The 21,929-nt window shown below is 36.2% G+C and overlaps 1 protein-coding gene across 5 annotated transcripts in view; it reads right to left on the reverse strand.

The window, feature by feature from the left end:
• The window catches only part of LOC131053728 (serine/threonine-protein kinase STY13), a 51,645-nt gene that overhangs the window by 8,017 nt on the left and 21,699 nt on the right, over nt 1-21,929 (reverse strand). Inside the window, exon 6 of one of the 5 annotated variants that reach the window (XM_057988354.2) lies at nt 11,531-11,827. The exons of the other annotated variants lie outside the window; for them this stretch is intronic. Within the exon in view, the coding sequence (XP_057844337.2) occupies nt 11,693-11,827 (135 nt within the window). The 3' untranslated portion in view covers nt 11,531-11,692. Of the gene's footprint in view, nt 1-11,530; nt 11,828-21,929 lie in introns of those variants that run through there. 5 annotated transcript variants of the gene reach the window in all.

A 21,929-nucleotide genomic window follows, 5' to 3' on the forward strand; every position in this document is an offset into this window, starting at 1 on the left:
TAACTCCCATATGCATAAAATGAAACTCTTGTCAAATCCAATGAAATCCAATGGAAAGAAGAAAATTTGATGCAGGACTGCATTGCAGCAGAGAAAAGACCACAAGGAAGGAAGAAATTGATGGTATGTTGCTGGAAACCCTTGAAATGTTACTGCCGTTCTTGAAAACCTGAGTTACCGGGTTCAGCAGTCCTATACCCCGTGACCAGACAGGTGCACCCGGGTTCGGGTTCACAACTGGGTCCGGGTCAGGTTTGCTGTTCACCAGATATAATGAATAAAAAAAAATTATAGATTCGGTGAAAGTTTTTAATTAATTCATTAATTATATATATATATATATAATATTAATATACAATATTATTTATATATATATATATATATTATATAATATTAATATACAATATTATTTATATATATATATATATGGACACACCCAACCCATGAACCCAAAGGGCAAAAAATTTTTTGCCCGAACCCACAAACCAGGTTCGCATCCCTTATAACCAATCCAGAACCTGAACTGGTAACTTAGTTGAAAACCCTTCTACAGTGATGCAGGAAACCTCTCCAAAGAACTGTAAGATCGTTAACAAACAGCCTTGTTTTTGTTGTGAACAGAGGATTTGTTTGTTGAATTTGAATGAAATGCTGCCTTCATATATAGGCATTATATCTTCCCCTTGAATGTTTTAGACTACCTTTTTTTTCAGTTTTGCTTTAGTTTGACTATACATAGACAGCAACACCCTTTTATTCTTGTCCCCTTGCATGCTTTAAACGACTATTTTTTGCTCATGTTCTAACTATACATAGAGAGGCAACACCAACTTTATTTTATTTTTGTCCTAAAGCAGTCATGACCAATACTTCAGCCAGATTTAGATGCCAGGGCAGAGATTGAGTGGTAAAGCCATGCTGGTGGATGCTTTAGGTAAGTTTAACATGGCAAACATATGGTGAGCAAGTGCCAATCAACTTACTACCACTTTTTAAGTTTTTATGTGTTGGTTAGAAATGACTGATGGCTAACTTCCCTAAAAAGTGTGCTGCATTTGAGGCTTCTTTTTGGCTGTAGAATTTACTGATGGCAGAACTACTACATATATGCAACTACCATTATGTGGGTCATCTTTTCCTTTTGCTGGGCAGAATTCACTTATGGACTCCTCAACTTTATGACAGGAAATCCATAAGAGCTTCACCCTCCCAAAACTGTGTTCAAGTCTTCTGATTTTGTTTTTCTTTGGCGCAGATCACTTAAGGCCATTGCCAACTTCTTCAAGCCTTAGGTGCATTCACAATGCCTGAACCCATTACATTTGTGCACCTGATTTCAAAAATATACCTATTAGGCTATTACTGTCCTAGCATGTGCCAAACATCCTGTAGCCCTGGTAGCTCACTGCTGGCAGAAATAAAATGTGCAAAGCCACTCAAAAGGTGCGTTCAGGTCTGTTTAGGAAGAAGTTTACCCACTGACAGCCTACTTTTTAAGTTTGGTGGAGTGTTGCCATGGCCTAACCATAAAGAAAGTGTGCCAGCCTTGAAAGAGGTAGAATTTGTATGATTTGAGCCAAAAAAGGGAACTTCGGAAGGAATTTGCCAGCAACTTAACCCTAAAAGTAGAACTTTGTTGATGGTTAGGCCATCCAAAACATGTACCGAGACTTCTTAATTTTCTCTCAAGTCTTCATACCTTAGTCATTTCATACATCTCCCTTTGCCATAGTCATCATCAATCAGGAGCTTTCTCATTATTTCATAGTAGAACAGCTGCAACCTTGATTATCCTGCAAGAATCATTAGTTGAAAAAACAGACCATATCCTTGCAGTGACAAACAAATGACAATCAACTGTCAACAAACCTAACAAAAGGTAAGCACAAATTGAGTTTCATAGGGGTACAATACTACAAGCGCTATACAATAATGAATTTCTTAGCTGCACATCACCTACCAATATACATTCCAGAATAAATATGATCCCGCTGTCATCATACTTTCATTTAAGAGCTGCAATATATTATAGAAGAGGGAAAGCTCATACTTCGTAAAACCCATTTAATTCTAACTACTAAAGTATGGATCCCACGAGCCACTTTGGATCTTAGACCTGACTACCAATTTACTTAACACCCTTGAAAGCTTGAAACCCAACTTATCTAATTTTGTAACTATTGCTTCACTCAAAATGGTCGTGAAAACATCTGAATTTGTTTCTTTTGTTCTGCAATAATATGGTCGGATGCCATTTTTCTCAAAAAATCCTCAAATTTGGTGATGATGAATCACAATTTGTTTGGATATAGTATGATAAATGGGATTCCTTGCCAGCATTATCGGATTCCGATTGACAAAACAAAATGATAGTATCATTTCAACGAAGATCCAAGTCATCAAAAGAGCATCATAACTAAATTGCCCAAATCATCAATATACAAGTTGGTTTGTATATTATTTAATTGACGATAAAGCAACAGTAGACTGTTTGTTAATGCTCCATGAGATTACACCTCAACCAAGCTTGAGAGCATATCTCAAAGAAGATTTTGATCATTAAGATGACCTGTCTAGTTTGACACCGTAAATCCCGTAAAAAAAAAACCACCTATTGTAGTGGGCCCAATGTCAAAATTCAGACGCCCGTTAATGGGCTTGATCGGGTTAATCCGGTAGCTCATGGGAAGAGAGACGTAGAGTGGGTCCCCCCTGAATTTGGGTGGACAAAGATTAATTTTGACGGTGCATCCAGGGGTAACCCGGGACCGTCGAATGCAAGGTGTGTGGCGAAAAATTCCCAAGGCACAAGAGTGGGAGCAGAATGGCAAAGATTACCAGATGGATCAAACAATGAAGCCAAGGCCAAAGCAGCCATACTTGCAATTCAACTCGCAAAAAGATTAGGGGTGACCAAGCTCCACTTGGAGGGGGATTCCCAAGTGATAGTTAATGCTATCATCCGTGGCAACTCGCTCATTTGGAGAGTTAACCGTGACATTGAAGAGATCACGTCCATTATTGCACACTTTGAAGATTTCAAGATATCTCACGTTCTCCGAAGTGGCAACGCCGAGGCTGACAAATGCGCGAATGAGGCGTTGGAGATAAGGTTAGGTGATACGAGAATTACAGTGTATGAGTAAGATTGATGTCCTTGAGGTCCATTTTGGCCGATCATAACCGTTAATCTTGAGCTAGCGAGTAATTAGTGGCGAGTAATTAATGTAAGTGGTTGTTTGAACTTGGCAGTGGTACGGGGTGGCAGACAGATGATCTCATTTTATTCTTTGCCTTGCATTAAGCTTTCTTGGGCAGGGTGGTAGTGGATTGCTCTATGGCCAGATGTGGAGATGGATAAGATAGGTGGTACATGCATTTATGCCTTGTCGTAGGAGAATGTTTCAAGAATTATCGTTTGAAGATATACTTTAAATGTGATAGTTATCGTGTTTAGAAAGTTAAGTTTGCTCTTAGTATTTTGGGCGGTGTGTAGTGCGTCATTTGGAAAGCGTCTCAGGGAGTGTTGGTTGTGGATGTTTTATGCAACCACGGAGCCAAACTTTTCACTTAGGGCATCGCGTGCTGTGGTGGCATTTTGGGGTGCCATTTCTGATGAGCGCCTCTCAAACGTTTTCAAGTTTGAAGACCAAGACTTTGTAAACAGAGTCAAGATAGTTCTTGGTGATGAATACATGCGAGGGGAGTTCAAATATCACACAAATGTGGATATTGCTTCTATGTTTGCTGCATAGGCCTTTGACCTGGTCGGGGTCAATAGGGTTCATTGGATGGTTACAAATAGTGTGAAGGAGGACTGGAGGGGTGGGTTGGAGAGCTTCATCCAGATGGCACGGGATGGAGAAGGTTTCGTGTGCCCAAACGGAGTGTGGCTGCATTCCAGTGAAATTCGTCCTCCTTTGCGCCCGTTTCTTCTGTAAAGCGTGAATTGCAGCAAGGAAGTTCGAAGAGCTTTGGCTCAAATTGGGATGCATGGAGTGCAAGAGTATATTCGAGTGTGGGAAAGGATGGAAATTCGGAGGGAACTGGAGAAGTGGAATCCCTCCAATGCAATGAGAAAGGGGGAGGATTCTAGCTCGGGCTCGTCCCCAAAAAAGAAGCGAGGGTGGCCTAGAGGATCCACGAAGAGGACCAGCGCGAGTGTGACATGGCAGGAAGCGATAAAGGCAAGGCGATCGTGGTGGTTAGTGAATCACAATAGTTTCCTTTTGTCTGCTGTTTTTGTATGTTTCGACATGGTCTACTTGTTTTGACAGACCTATGATGCTCTGGATTGTATTTGTGGTTGGTTAGGTGGTGGTTTTTTTGGTTTAGAACTGTTTTATATGCGAATCTTTGAAGTATGTAACTTTTTTGATAAAATATTACGATGAATCATTTACCGATCGAAAAAAAATGTCAAAATTCAAACTCTCATTTATATATCTCAAAATGTTTTTTTGTTGCTTTGTAGTGATTACTTCGTAGTGTACGCAAGATTGCTGACATCAATCCAACAATATAGACTTGATCGGGTTTGTTTGTTATCAAGTAAATAATATTTTGGACATGACCTGAAATAAAAATGTTTCATCCATGCTTTCTGACTCATGATGTCTTGTCAATTTATCCTTGCAACTAATAATGATGTAAGAGCACCTTTTGAGATCTTCCCTGTTGAATTTGTTCAGAAAATCACTTGTATATTTAGATTGAGACTTTGTATATTAGATTGAGAGAGAACGATCCCGTCTTCTTTATCAAAGAAAAATTTCTTCTTCTCTTTCCCATAATTGATTTCTTAGGAAGTTGTAGAGCAATCCCAAATTTGTTGTCTCAAACATTTTTCAATCTTATTTGATAATGTCAACACCAGTCCTCCTCATTATTAAATCGTCCACATAGCACCATTACAAATTTCAAAGTCACAAACTTTAAGGTTATGATCAAATGAATCCCATTTAGACATTTATTTCTCAAAAGTACTGATCAATTGTGACATGCCATTCCCTTGTATATTGTTACAGCCCAAATAAATATCTTTGCCTGACAAATTAGATACTCTTTCCCATAGCAATTTCATGTGATTTTCTTTATTTGAATCACTGTTAATGATAACATGTTTTACATCCATTTGATGTACTTCATTTATTGAGTGAGAAAATATAGCAGTCACAACCCACAATAATATTCATAATGGCAAGAGGAACAAAAATTTCATTGCATTGTACACCTTTTCAAGAGAAACACACCGTAGCAATTTCATGTGAATTTCTTTATTTGAATCACCATTCATGATAACATTTTTTACATCCATTTGATGTACTTCATTTATTAAGTGAGAAACTATAGCAATCACAATCCACAATGATATTCATCATGGCAATAGGATACTCTTTCCCATAGCAATGTCCTGTGATTTTCTTTATTTGAATCAACATTAATGATAACATTTTTTACATCCATTTGATGTACTTCATTTATTAAGTGAAAAACTATAGCAATCACAATCCACAATAATATTCATCATGGCAATAGGAACCAAAAGTTCTTTACATTTACACCTTACCAAGAGAACTACCCCACAACATATCTTTTCTTATGATTTTCAATTTTTTGCATCTGATTTATATTTGGTTTAACATGCCTATATGCACCCAAATTCTGTTTTGCTTTTTGGTTGTGCAATCAACTCCCACATCTGATTTTTTATTCAAGGAAGTATACTCATATTTAAGTGCATTTTCCCATTCATGTTTACCTTTGGCTTCATCAAACATCTAACCTTTGGCTTTATCAAACATCTGGAGGTCATCAATTTCGCTATGCTTGTCATCAAAGCATAAATAATATTTGTGAAATTTGGTTGTTACTCTATTTTCTTGGTAAATAACTATAATGTCCCCTTTTCTACTCTAGTTTATTTTGGGGTATGTTGGCCAATTATGAGACCCGTTGGTCAGTTAGAGGCAAAATTAGGGTTTCCTATTTTCTAGGAGGATACTTTGGTAGTTTTGGTGGCTTGCATGTTGGAATTTTATAGTTTTGATTCTAGATTCCTTCTAGGTTTTCAAAGAACTTCACGATGGTGTGACATGCAACTGAATCCAAGGACTTTTCCGAACTCACTATTTTTAGTAAGTGGGGGTGAGGACAACTTATTTTTTCTGGGTTTTTCTAGGTTTCCAGAGATCCTCACGATGGTGTGACATGCAAATGAATTCGAAGACTTTTTCCGGACTTACTATTTTTAGTAAGTGCGACGGCTGTTCAGAATGCAGTTAAAATCACTTTGGAAACACTTACTATTTTTAGTGAGTACTATTTTTAGCAAGATGTCAGCAGGCCTGTTCATATGGCTATTTCCAGCAAGTCAATTTGAGCAATTGGTCTTCCAGCATTTTTGGTGCTATTCTTGGGAAGGGTTCTTCAGCTCAATTCAATGACTATTTCTGGCAGGGCAATTCTCTCAGCTTGTTTCCCCATATCCTTGGAGCTTGTTTTGGCAGGTTCAATATTTAATGAAAAAATGGTGTTTTAAATTAAATTATAACTTAAGGCAAAGGTTGGACGATTTATTTTAAATGGATTGCTTAAGTTATATTGATATCTAAGTCATTTCCTTAATTATATGTGGGTGATTTTTGGTTGAGGAAAATATTTTATAAGTGAATTATTGTTAAGGCAAGATGGACACCTTAGGAGGAAAAATAAGTCAATTTTATGATATAATTCACTTTATTCTTTATACACCATAATACACTTTATCAATGTATTTTTTATAAAGTGTATTTGCCACCATGTAGTGGGCAATTTTGGAGAAATGAGATGAAATGCAAATTAAGGAAATTGGAATGTGGTTGTTTAATCCCATATTGGAGGGAAAATAAGTTCGACTTGAGGAGAAAGTTATAAATAGGTGCCTTGGCCTTCATTTGGGACTATCCAAGAACAATTTTATAACGAAATATTGTCGAAATGCAAAGAGAAAGCTTCGGAGAGCGCTTACCTCCTAGCCATAGCTTGATTTCTTGCTTGCAATACAACAACTAGTCAAGCCAAAGACTGCTCTTCATTCAGAGGAGTGGATTGAAGATAATGTTGCAGATTTATGTATTAGTTTTCTAATTTTGGAGTGTTGTGTGTGGATTTTCAGTTTGCTGGTTTTGGTGTGGCTGTAGCATGTTTTAGTTCATAACTTTCAATTCGTGTATCAGATCATTTTGGGTACTTGCTTATTCATTTCCTATGCCTTGGGCGATTCGTCCTGTAAGATTTTATTGAATATCTTGGAGTATTGGATTTTATATAGCAAGTCGAACCTTTCAGCTGTAGGCGTCTTTGCTAGGAGGTGTTTGGGGTTGTGTACTATGCTGATTCTGATTTGTTGGTGCCATTTTCTCAGTGTAGCCTTAGTCGCTTTAAGCCTAGGGCCTTTGGAGTGCGTTTAGAGATAATTTGAGTGTGTGGGAGTGATTTAGAAGTGTTTGTAAGGATTTTAATGTTGCTGGTCTGTATTTCCAGCCTGCTGTTCATTCATATCAGATTTAGTTTTTTGGGGTTGAATCTAGTTTTTCAAGTGTGTGAGTCTATTGGTGTGGTGTGAAGAGTCTTGGTAATAAGTTACAACTGTTGGTTTGGTTTTGAGCATTGAATATCTATTATAAATCATATTGTAATGCTGGTTAGTAGTACTAACAGCAATTTCTCTTGATTTCTCTTAGTCCCAATACATAAGTGGAAGACGTTGGCTTTGTCGTCTAGTTTTGGACAGTGATTTCTAGTAATTTTGATAATCCATGTTTGCATTGTAAAGCTGATTAGTAGTACTAACAGCTATCTACTTGGATTGTTGCTCTTAGTCCCACTGCATAAGTGGAAGAGGCTGGCTTGCCGCCTTCTTATTTGTTGTAATGTTGTCCTCCCGTTGAACAAGCGGTTGAGTTGATTGTAATTTCATTTACAGTCCTCCCACTGAATAAGTGGTCGAGTGATTGTTGTTCTTTCAGTTTGGTTATCTTTTAATTGGCTAGTTGCACCGCCATACTGCTGTAGAAGTTCTTACACCCACTAGATAAGCGGAAGGGGCTGGCTTGCCGCCCAGTATTGTATTTGAGATTTCATTTCCAGCAGTTATTTGAACTAACAATCCCCTTGACACCGTATGCTCTCACCCTTCCATACTGGGCTCTCGGTGATCAGAAAGTGAAAGGGTTACTTTCAGCATTTCCTTTCTGCACAAGTTTGATTATCCTGACCTTAAGAGGTGAATCTTGTTGTGTTAAAAATCAAAAAAAATTAAGGGGTATATTACAATAACTTGAAGACTTCTTGATATGCACTACCTTCACCAGTACCTGGAACTATCTTTTTAACCAATTTACCCCTTCAATAGTGAGCTTTGAATAGTCAATGGCTCTTTCTTTGTTTCCTTTGTTAATTTTCATAATTTGCAGTGTAAGTGTTGCAACTGAAGTTGTTTCTTGACATCCTTCAGAAAATACATAGATTATAATGAAGAAATTATGATTCAGAGGATCATAAAACCAGTATTGGATGAAAATTATACCCAATGAAAAAATGTCAAGTTTGTTTATTAATTCATCTGTTCATTCACCAGGAACATTTGCGAATGCATTACAACCAAAAACATTAAATATGTAAATATGGGTTCTCTCCTACTCTCTGCTTTTTACTGTCATATTTCTAAATGACTTGTATAATGATCTGATCAGCATATATGTAGTACTTACTGCTTCAGCCCAGAACTATTAATACATGTCCATGGTTTTAAGCATGTTTCTGGTCATCTCAACCAAGGCCTTGTGTTTTTCTCTCAGCAACTCTTTTTCCTAAGGTGTATAGTTGACAGAAATCTATGTTTTGATGCCTATTTGATTTTAAAAGTGCATGAAAACATCGTTGACATTCTATCCAGTTATCAGTCCTAAGAGATTTAATTGTTTTTTCACTTTGATTTTAAACTAGTCTTTCAAAGGCCTCAAACTTTTCAAATACCTCACTTTCTGAAGTAGACCTAAATTTTCATGAAGAATCATCAATAAATGTTGGCACACGTTTTCCTCCCCTTATTAATGAAATAAAAATAAGTTCTCTGAGATCACTGTGTACAAAGTGAAGTTTCTCCTTGGCCTTTCATATGCTTTGTATTTACCAATAAAAACATCCTTCACAAACTGTACCTGACTTTGCATCAGTTTTTTCAACCTTGGACCATATTTGCCTTACTCATCAAGGGTAGACTTGAATGAATTAAATTTCCAAGTCTTAAGCACCCCAACTCGTTTATGTTGCCATGTTTTGCAATCAGATCATTTTTTCTTGTATTACTTGCATTAAGATTGTTTATTGCTCCTGCTATGATTTCTGTAGCTATAAATTTCTATTGTCCCACAATATACTTGATTGTGTATTTGTTCTTGTAATTCTACGAATTTTTGCCAGCAATTTGACTAAAAGAGAGTTTTCTTTAAACCATGGGCATACAGCATATTGGTGATATTTTTTACTTTGCCTTTGTTCAGCTTCATGGGTACCTATCTTGAACCTTCTTCGTTATGAGAAGAATCATTCCTCCTAACAAACTTATTCAGATCCCACTTTTATTCTTTTCAAGATTTTCAAAAGCCATCTTAGTTGCCTTTTGAGTATTCCTTGAATAAATACACTGAAAAGTCTTTACATGCCTCTAGTGAAGATAATCCAGTGCTACATTTTCCCTCCTAAGCACTTTCTTTCCTTAAGTTTGCACTTTAAAATGAAGGCCTGCTCACCTGAACTTGAATCTTCTTTTCTTTTCTTTATTTTTTGTTCTTGGAATATAATCTCTTGAATATTCAAACTCTAATTCATCATTTATGCCAGCCACTTCAAACTACATAGTAGCAAAAAAATTTCTTGGGAATAACTCAGCAAAACAAGAGATAAAGATTTTTTATGTTATTTGGGGAAAATGTGTGTTAAGATTAGGGTTAGGGAGAAATTAGAAAAAAACCCAGAAACCCTAAAAAAGTTTTACCAAACAATTGTGGAAAACCCCAATTTAATCATGGGTCACGACTCACAATTTGTCAGGTCAAAACTCATTTGACCACTTTCTTCAAAAAATGTGCTTTTTGGATGAAAGAAATGGCCTGCATCTAGAGTCAGATTTATTGCGACTAATTTGCAAGTTCTGCCTCCATATATAATTCTCCACTATGTGATGGTCATTCTATTGATACCCAAAGCTCCATTGTTTCACTTTATGAATCTTGTTGTTGAGACATGGACCAGCTAGGACTCGAACTTAGGACCTTCCATATGCTGCTAGAGTGCTCTACCATTGAGCTACTGGCCCCTCTTGGACCAGTCCATCGTCGGTCCGAGTGTGGCTTATTTCCAACACCAACACCCCCCCTTAAGCCACACCTCTCGTGTGCTTGGGGCTCCTAGCCTGGACCTGGCTCCAATACCATGTTGAGACATGGACCAGCTAGGACTCGAACCTAGGACCTTCCATATGCTGCTGGAGTGCTCTACCACTGAGCTACTGGCCCCTCTTGGACCAGTCCATCGTCGATCCGGGTGTGGCTTATTTCCAACACCAACACTTGCAGCTTTTTCTTCTTGATATTCTTTTTCATTACCTTGGATAAGTTCCCAGTCTCTTATTGTCAATACATTCTTGATATTGTATTCCCACACAATATCTTTTTCAATAAAATTATAAGAAAAACATGAACTATTTAAGCCTGCCATGATGATCAAAACATTGGTAAATACTAAATAGTCTCAATCCCCACAAAATATTTTTTTATTTTAATTTGGACAATCGTAGCACATCACTTGACAAAATATCTTTCTATTTGGACACTAGTTGGTAGTGGGTACCTTATTATGGCCTTACTAATGAACAATTTTTTATTTTTTTACATTTTCATTGATTTTTTGTGAAAACTGATGCCATTACGGCATTACCAATAATGACAGTATGGTTTGAAACCCACAAAATGTTGTATGGAGAGCAAGTTATGGCATAAGAGAAAATACAAAGATTAAGTGTTTTCTTTTACAAGATGAGCAGTCATTTAGAAAGTACAAAAATCAGAAAACTAACTCCATAATCAAATAGTAGACAAAATTCTACACAATTTTAAAAAAAAACACTCAAATCCATTGCTGTAGTAGCATTTATGACATTTACAGTCAAACCTTTCAAATCAGTAGCTCTTTATATTATTTCCCCCGCTTATTCATATGACCATCTACTTTAAAAAACAAATGTGAAAAAATCCTTCAAGAAGAGTTGAACCCTTAACCTCTCTTCCAAAAGAAAGTACAAAACAAATGAACTTATGTATATTTTGTAGACTAGTAGTATTAATTATATTTTTTGAATTATTTAATTTCAAAAGAGAATATACATTTAAGGTTTTGAAAAAAAAATAAAAAATTAAGAAGTATACCAGAACATAGTCCAAAATTTATTTTTACCAATACTTAAAAACTGTGTATGATTTTTGTTCCAGTCCGAACCCATAGTCTTGATGCCAGACATCCTTTTGCCTCAATCTATGAGCAGATTTCAATATCTTTCAACACCGCAACTATTATGATGTCTCTCTGTACAGTTTCCCCTCAGCTGCTCTGCAACACTTTCAGCATGTCCTCTGTTGCCCTGCATCCTCTCCTAAGCAGCTCTAGTAAAAATGATGGATGCTCCTCTCCAACAGCTTGATGAAGGTTTCCTACAAGCTTTGCCCTTAGCAAAATCTAATTTATCAGCATAGTGTAGTTTCAAATTTGCTTTGGTACCTTGCGAGCACTATAAAAACACAATCATGCACAAATCAACAACAAAACAGGGAGACAGGTCCAAATAACATGAATGATTCTGAAGACACAAGTACCATCAATACACAGACACAAATTTGCTTCGGTACCCCACATGGGCACCATAAAACCATAAATATTCTAATTTATCATCACGCCCTAGTTTCAAATTTGCTTCGTTCGCATGTGAGCACTCTAAAAACACAAACATGCACAAATCAATGACAAAACAAGGAGACGGATCTGAATAACATGGATGATTATGTAGTCATTAGCGTCATCAATACACAGACACAAAGAAGCAAACTTAATAATCATTAGAAGAACACAGCCATGCATCATTAAGAAGGTCCCTAGCTGCACACCACAGACCAGTATATGCACCATAACAGATAATGTCTCCCAACAAAAATAGATACAAACTCATGTAAAATTAAGTGCTAATAGTTGTATGTAGATTGAATACTAAATTAGGCATGAATATCAAAGTACAAAAGGTTCAGCATTATGTATATAGAATCAAAAATTCCTTGGATTATAAATTGGAACTCGTCTAAAAAATGAAAAAAGAACAAAAATTGGGGAAATTCTCAAATCTGTGATAAGTCAACTTCACCGGCTTCAAAAAGTAACAAATTCACATGAAATTGAGTATTAATAGTCATATGTCATTGGATACAAAATTAGCCATAAAGACCAAAAAAATTTAGTAAAAAACCGCTAGATTACATATCTCAGTGTTTCAAGAAACTTATAGCATGATTTTTAAAAGATTAATAGTGTATAAGAGAAAGAATCAAATCAACTACTATGAGCATGTTTTGTGCAGAAATTAAAACAAATTACTCGATATTAAGAAAACTAAGAAATTGAATTCACTAGGTATGTGGCTCATACCCAGCCCAAACAGGCCTAGAGCCGACCTAGCTTCACTTAGGGCACAGGCAACATGGACCATGCCTCAAGCAAACCTAGCAAGGACCCATGGCCATCCATTTTCAAAGACTTTTTGAATATAAAAGCTAACCTAAAAGTGAGTTAAACCTCTAATTCAACCTAAAAGTGACTCAAAAGCCTTTTATTTCATAAACCAAAAAAAAAAAAATACTATCATACTAGTTTACCTTATTTCCATTCTTCAAGCTTGCTGGTTTTTCTTTTAGTTGAAGGATTGTAAAGGTACAAAAGGTGTTTGCTAAGTGCTAACTAGCTTGTATCAAGGAGATTTATCAATCAAAGGTAAAGTTTACTTTGAGCTTTTTTCAAATTTTTTCAAAAAATAATAAAAAAGTCTTTTCAAAACAATCCCAAGCTTTCTAATTTTTTTTAAGATTGTTTTGATTTTTTTTAATTGTTATCAATTTTATTAGTTTTAATTATATTGTAGGGTTGCATTGTTCTTTTTATTTAACATAACCAAGGACTACATTTTCAATCTTCGTATTTCCCATATAACAAGAATCCTAAGTCATTGGATCCTCTTGTTTTAGTCAACATATTGGCAAAAAAGAGGTACAAGTCTTGGTTCTCGACCAAGATGGCCTAGGGTTAATTGAGGGTTCGGCCAAGCACCCAAGGTACTATTGATGTGTTTTTTACGCATATGCAAACACAGAATAAAATACTCAAATGTATCTAATCCTCTCTTGAACAAAGCTTCTCATATGCTAAAAATTGGCTTAAGGATCACTTCAGACAACTCCAAGGTTCATAAATGTCAGGTCTTGACGTGTGGATAAGCACGAGTGGTCGTTGTGATTGTTGTTTCATCAAGGGGCCTTTTAACTTGAGAGGAGACTCTTGAAGTACTTTGCGTAACTTTGCGGATGATATGCAGTGAAGTCTTTTCCTACTACTACGAGATGTTTATTAAGAAAAATGGCAAAAGATGAGGGTTGAGAGGTTCTAACTATCCTAGGAATTGATGGATGAAAGACGAGATGAGTGAAGCTATACTAGTCTTAGCATCACCATACAAGAACAACTTTACCAAAACTAGTGCAATCTTCTAAGGAAGTTTAGAGATTTTCAAATCGTTACTAAGCATAGACACCATCACTTGAATGCATACCCATGATTGAGCAACAGTTGAACTTAAATACTTTCAATGATTCCAGTTGACCACACAAAGCGCACTTACAATCAATAAGAGGCTAGTGATATGGATTACGAGCTTCACAATGCATCAAGTACAACATTCCATCATTCAATCTAAGTACTTAAAGTAATATCAAAGATTGACTTGAGAAGATGAAAAACCATGCAATAAGCTTCAAAGATTGAATAGAAACACCATGACTTCAATGTTTTATTAATCCAAAAGCCAAATAACAATAATTCTTCAAGTCCTTTTCTTACCACTCTTGAATTCTATCTCTAATATCTAATCTCTCTCTAACTTATTAGCTTAATAACTTATTCACTAACTATTAACCTTTACAAAATGAGGAGCTTGAGCTTTGTATTGAGAGCTCATTACAATGAATCGTCAGGATCAAATCTCCATCAATGGCCAAGATTTTACAATGAAAACCTAATTAGGGTTTCTTATAACAAACTCAATTTGGCCAATGAAATAATTACAACACTTTAGCATAACCAATAGATAATAAGGGTAGGTGCCCCAAAGTTTGTGTCATCATGGACGAGTCAGGTTCATTGCATCTAGATATGCTGATGTGGAATCTTTCTGATTGGCGAGTGGTGACTGGGATGATGACTAGGATTCCACCTTGACTTGCACTCGTAGGCTTGATAGATCATCATGAAGGAATATTTCTTGATACTCAACATTATCCAGCTTCAGCGGTGATGATGATGATCTTCTAACTTTGATGAATTCTTTTGAAACTATCCTCTTGAGGGCTTCAGTCATGGAGGTGCAAGGTATAGGTTTAGTTTTGGAGTATTGATGTCACCTTCGAACGAATTCTTGATGGCACAACCGCTTCTCTGCTTTGGAATTCCTTCTTTGTGACTCCTTTCATGTTGTTGGTGTTGTGGATCATGTCTTTGTGTAAGTGAATGCTTCTTGTGTAATCTTCCTTGTGCCTGTCTATGAAGTTCCCTTGAGGATATCTTCCTTGTATCTTAATCTTGATGTTGAAATTTGATCCTTGAGAGACTTGTTTCAATCCTCCTTCAATGTGATCCCCTTTATTTATTTCTTCGTTTCCTGCAAAACAAACAAATGAGCATCAAACACACATGATATATACCTTCTATATAACCTCCTAGTTTGATATAATTATGTGATTTCATGTGGTTTGCGGGTGTAATAGGAGCATTTAGAGAGAATTTGCCTTCATGAAGAAGCACTCGAAGTTGATGCTGCTCTAAGGAAGGGGCACTTGAGGTTCACTTTCACCTTGATGTACATGAAGTGATCTTTGAACTTGCTTTTAACCATTCATTTCCCTTAATTCTGTGGATTCAAACATTGATTCTACCGCCATTTATTGATGCTAACATGATAAACCATCCTTAGGGAAGGGCTCTAGAGGAAATTCACTCCACACGGTGTGCACATGAAGTTCGCTCCCCTCGGATTCAAGAAGTTCTCTCCCCTCCTTGGATTCATGAAGTTTGCTCCCCTCTGTCAGTTCATGAAGTTTGCCTTCTAACTTACCTTTCATTCAAAATTGTTCTCTCCTAAGCATGTTAAGACATCAAATCAGCTTAAGGAAATGATCTATTAAGAGTTTTGCATCTGATTTTGGGCAAATAAGACAAATTCGCTCCCCTGGACCAGAACATGAAGTTCGCTCTCTACCTCCAAACATGAAGTTTGCTCCCTTGGCTCCAAACATGAAGTGATTTTTTGTACTTCTACTTTTCATCTTCTTAATTCAAAATGAGTCTTTCCAAACATCCAATCAGCTCAAGGTAGTGGTCTTGCAATCAATCTTACAAATTCGCCTTCAATTAGGGGCTCATGAAATTCGCTCTACTTAGCTTCCACATGAAGTTCACTCCCTTATGCTTAGACATGAAGTTCGCTCCTCTATGCCCAAACATGAAGTTCGATCCCCCTACTTTGTTTATGAAGTTTGCTCCCCCTGCTCAGTTTATGAAGTTCGCTCTTGCATCTTAAATCATGAAGTTCGCTCCTCTGTGCTTGAAGTTGAAGTTCGCTTCTTTGTGCTTGAAGGTGAAGTTCGCTTCTCTGTTCTTGAAGGTGAAGTGAAAACCAAAATGAACCCTTCCTTCATTACTTCATTGTTTCATCAATTCAATCCTTAGGTTTCTCAAGTTTTCATTCACAAAACCATGTCAAACTTTCCCTATAAAGGGCTGAAATGCAAAACTTGCTCCTATCAAAGGATACATGAAGTAAACTTTGCTCCAAAGGAGGAGTACTTAAGGTGACCTCAAATCGAAATCATGCTCACTATTTTCATTCAAATGCTCTAATTCACACTCAAACAAGCTTTCCAAGGGAAATTCGTTCCAAAAGTGATGGTAAATGAAGTACGCTCTTGAAAGTATTGAAGGCTCTAACTCACCTTTGCTCTCTTTCACTCACTCTCTCAACTTTGATGCATCGTGCAATATTCACCATGTAGTCTTAGGATGAATTTTCACTCTATGGGGGAGGCACAAGAAGTTCGCTCCACAAGGGGTGCACATGAAGTGAAGTTCACTCCTCAAGAGGAGCACTTGTAGTGACCCTCTATATAGCAATCCTTCTTCACTCATGATGGGCTCTCATGATATCTAGACTTCACACAAGGCTATCCACCTGACTCCTGGCTTCTTGACCACCTATACCCCTCTAATGCAAAGGCTAATAGCTAAGGACTCTTAACACTATCCTAGAAAGCAAGAAAAAAAAAAGTGGGGGTCCCCATTTGCGATGGGGCGAGGTGTGAATACCTCACAACAGGTACCAAGATGCCCAAGCGAAACCCTAGGTGAACCTAAGTTGGACATAGACAAACCCACAAGACCCACCCAATTTTTTGCGAAATTCAACTAAAAAAATAAAAATCAAACAGAAAAACATTTTCAGTTACCTGAATTTCACCCTAGAGTGCTTACATTTCACTCATGTTGCCTAAGTCACCAAAACTACAATCATTTTACAAATAAATGGAAGCAAGACACTAATTTCCCCCGAGCTGCCATTTTCTGTTCTTAAAGGTTGTTGGTTGTTTTATCTAAGTGAAGGCTTGACAAAGAGAGTCTACCAAGTTTGTTGAGTGTTACAAGAAAGAGAGGACTGAACCTACAAAATTTATCAATCAAAAGTAAGTTTATATGTGATTTTTCAAGTTTTTTGTCATTTTAATAATGTTTTAAATATTAAAAAATTTTAATACATATTATAGGGGGTTATAATGCGTTTTTTCTTTGTTTTTCTTAATATAAATGTTCATATAGGATGGCAAGTAGTTATAAGAGGTCATTCAAAATTGATGCAGCATCACCTCTTTGGCGACATACATGTATGATTGCACAACTTATTGGAGGTGGGGGTTTCTGTTGGCATTGTAGTCAGTTCGGGAATGAATATAAGAGCTCACATAATGAAGTGAAAGCTCACTTATGCACTGGCGACTTATGAATAAGATTCGTTCAATGCCCAATAAAAAAGGGTTTCCAAAGGAAAGACTTATGACATATATTGATGCAGCATCACCTCTTTGGCGACATACATGTATGATTGCACAACTTATTGGAGGTGGGGGTTTCTGTTGGCATTGTAGTCAGTTCGGGAATGAATATAAGAGCTCACATAATCAAGTGAAAGCTCACTTATGCACTGGCGACTTATGAATAAGAATTCGTTCAATGCCCAATAAAAAAGGGTTTCCAAAGGAAAGACTTATGACATGAGGATGCCAGCACTGTATGTAACAGGGCAAAGGAAAGATCTAAGAAAGGATCACACAAGCCTCCTGGTAGCTTTACAATATCAGCTCGCCCAAATTATTTCATGCCACCATCATCTTCATAGGAAGAGATTAGCCCCTTAATTTCCTATAAAAGAGGCAGACTGGAAAAGGCCTTTCAAAATGAGTTGAGGAAGGTTTCAGATCAAAGCTTGTCAAATCACTATATTGGATGGAAATGATGACAATAATTGCTAATGCACTTGTTGATTACACGAGACCTAGGTACGAAAAGATGTGCACTACCTATATACCATGAGAAAAAAACTTTTATAAAGTCATCATTGAGGTCAATCAATGATGCATGGCCCAAAACAAGAGTGTCCATCATTTTTTATGGATGGAAGGATGGCAAAAATAGGCCACTAATTAGTGTCATTACAATGTTCACTAGTGGGGAGATGACTTTTACACAAGTTAATTGTGTGGGACAAGTGAAGGATGCAAACTTCATTGCAAGGATTCTTATGAATTCCACAAAGATGGACCCCAAAAAATCGTCCAAATAATAACGAACAACACTAAAAATTGCAAGGTAACTAGTTTAATAAAGGAGGGTACATATGGACATATTTTATGGAAACCATATGCCATCCACTCATTCAATTTGATAATACAAAATATTGGCAAATAGATCGAGTAGGTCAAAGAAATCTACACCACGTTTGAGGAGATTCAAATCGAGTAGGTCAATGAAATCTACACCAAGTTTGAGGAGATTCAAATATTTGTGACGAATCATCAAATGTCACAAGCCATCTGTGGCTCCTCCAAGTTGGAGTTGTTTAAGGTGATTTTATTTTTAATTATTTTTATTTTCTAATATGTCATCTACTTTTAAATTGTTTAATTTGTTTTTTTGTTTACACCATGTTAGGTTGAAGAGACTCAATTTGTTTCACACAATTGTCTTGAGACAACTTGTGAAGATGTGAGAACCATTATGCCTCATGGTGATCAACACTCTTTGGAGTGTTGGAGGCAATCAAATACAAAGATAGCCCAAAAAGTCAAAGCATTCATCCAAAATGATGAGTTGTGGGCTTGTGTGAAATAATTCGAGTTTCGCAATGCCCATCACGAGTATAATTAGGCATGCTAATACAAATCAACCATATTTGGCTGAAATTTATAAGGCATGGACTCCATCATTGAAAAAATAAGGACCATAATAGAAGCCAATGAGCGTGAATCCACAAAAGCATTTTTCAAAAGAAAGAAAAAGATTATTGTTGACCGTTGCAATAAGATGAACACACCCTTGCATCTTCTAGAATTTATTTTGCACTCAAAAATAATTATATACTTTCTTTGTTGAGGAGGATATCACCATATAGAGATGACGAGATTGTTGTTGGGTACAAGGCCACATTCAAAAGAACATTCCCACAAGTACCAGAAAGATGCTCATCATTCATGGACAAGGCTCTATTTACTTGCAAACTCTTGCAATAAAAATTCCATCTCAGGAATGAGTTTTTTATTTTAAGCTTTCCTACTTTCCTTTTGTTATATATTATAATTTATGTTTTATAATTGTAGATATTGTATTGAATTTGTACACAATTTTGACGGGTTCTGAGTTCTTTGGCTAAGCAAAATTTAAGATTCTTTAACAAAGATTAATTTGAGTACATACTCACTTATCTACTCAATTATGCACAAGCAGTTGGCTACAATAAAAGCTCCAGATTTAGAGAATATACATTATAATTTGCATATATTGTCAAATCAAACACCCGATTACAACAAAGGGGCAATGAGGAATTGGGATCTAACTCCTAAGCATGTAGACTTAGGTACTTCTATTGCATAGCCTGCCATAGTCTCTTTAGATGAGGTAGATTCTACAAATGGCATTTAGAAAGAATAGCAGTGCAACTGATTATGGTCCAAACAAACCACATGTTGACTTTGATGATGATGCTCTTGATGAAGTGTAATATGAAAATAAAATTATTGATTGTAATTTTCATTTTGTATTGACATTTGACATGAATTATGAATTTATGAGCATTTTCTTTCTGCAAATTATGAGATTTTCTTTTGGCAATTATCAAATATAATACAAACCCTAGGAAAAATATGTCATTGTGTACCCAAACCAGTAAATTAATAGGAATCCATCTAAAATCACCACTAGTTCTAGTTTAGTGGGCCCAAGAACAAATAGGTCGTTCAAATTTGATCAAGCATCACCCCTCTGGCAATATATACTTAGTGCGACAACAAGTAAAAGATATTGCACAATCAAGTGAAAGCTCACGTGTTATAACCAGCCACAGAGTAAGTTTGTCAAGGGCCAGAAAAAGGGGGTTGCCAAAAGAGCAAATTCTTTCATATATCAAAGAACAAGAACAAGATGATATTGTAATCGAAATAGATAAATTAAGATCTCATTCTTTAGCAAAGGGGCAAAGAGCTCAACTACAACGTTCAAAAGATGCACTTGCAAATTTCAAGCAGCTCAAAGATTATTATCTAAAGCAACAAATTTAAAAAGTTATGTCTATCCTTCCCTTTTTTTCTTTTTGCATTCAACATTACATCTTGCATTTTTTTCTAATCTCCATTATGATACAAGAAACCAAACGAGTTATTCCCTTCATTTTTCCCTTTCTTTTGTGTTCCATAATCCATTATTTTTCCCAAAGAAGCAGTAATCTGAAAAAATTGCAATTATGCCCGATTAATCATGAATCATGGAGCCAACCGATTTATTCCCCGAAAAAAAATCGCAATTCACAAAAAAATCATTGACCCAATTTTAAATGATTTTTTGTGTTTAAATTTCCTTAAAATCATGTTAAAACCCCCCAAAAACAACAAAAAAAAGTGAAAAAATGATTGCAAAACCCATGAAACCCTAGAAAAACTCGTCAAATTACCAAATTGCTCATAAATAGGGCCAATTCTGAGACAGAATCAAAGTCAGTACGGAATCAACATGGAAACAATTTGTTATTTTGTCCCTTAGTTTTCTGGCCTTTGAAAATCCCTAAATAGAGGAGCGGGAGGAGCAATGGTGGTCATCAACCGAATTTGAAAGGGCCTCAATTATTCCAAATTGTGGGGGGCATATGAGATAGTGTCGAAGCAGCTAGCAAATCTGCTCTAATCGCAACTTTGATATGAATCAAGCTCTCTGCACACCCCACCCATGGATTCTGATGCGGACAACTATATAATTAATATTATCACTAACTTTAAAATTATAACTATTATGCACCATTATAGATTGCACTTTGGTGGGGAAGGAGCAAACCCCTATAGTTTATAATTTATACTATAAAGTAGTTTTAAAATTTAAACTATTATAGACTATTAATATATATTAATACTTTTATAATAAACTATAAATTAAAAATAATGTAAAATTTATAATGTACATATTTAATTTTTAATATAATATATAATACACATTTCTTTTGATTGTATGACAACCATGCAAACTTATATTTCCAACAATCTCCCCCTTTGTCATTGATAACAAAACAATCCTCTCCAACAATTCTCTCCCCCTTTGACATCAAAGACAAAGGGCACAGCACAATATACTGATCATCAACACATACTCCTCTGCTCCCCCTGAGAGTAGCAACAACATCAATCCAAAAGATAAAGGGTAAGCTCTAAAAACTCCCCCTGGAAAGATGCACCTCTACTATGCATCTAGTTAGAGAAAAGCGGGGCAATAACCCTTAGTTTCTACTTGAGATACTCACAAGTATCCTTCGCCAACGCCTTAGTGAAAATGCCTGTAACTTGTTCTTTTGTAGAAATATACTCCAATTTGACTTCCTTTTTAGCAACCTTCTCCCTTAAGAAATGATACCGGTTTGAGATATGTTTAGTTCTTGAATGCATTACCAGATTCTTTGAAATGTCTATAGTGCTGGTATTATCACACATAATGGGAATAGCTTCATCATATACCACTCTAATATCTTTAAGAGTCTGTTTCATCCACATAACTTGAGTACAACAAGATGTTGCTGCAATGTATTTTGCTTCTGCAATAGAAAGAGATACTGAATCCCGCTTCATACTTAACCAAAAACCAACATATCTCCCAAGAAAAATACACCACTGCTAGTACTTTTCCTATCATCAATATGTTCGACCCAATCAACGTCTATGTATGCTTTCGGCATGAAATCTCCACTCTTTTTGTACCAAAGACCAAAATCCAGAGTCCCT

The sequence above is a fragment of the Cryptomeria japonica genome, chromosome 6 (assembly GCF_030272615.1).
Source record: "Cryptomeria japonica chromosome 6, Sugi_1.0, whole genome shotgun sequence".
Taxonomy (NCBI): Eukaryota; Viridiplantae; Streptophyta; class Pinopsida; order Cupressales; family Cupressaceae; genus Cryptomeria; species Cryptomeria japonica.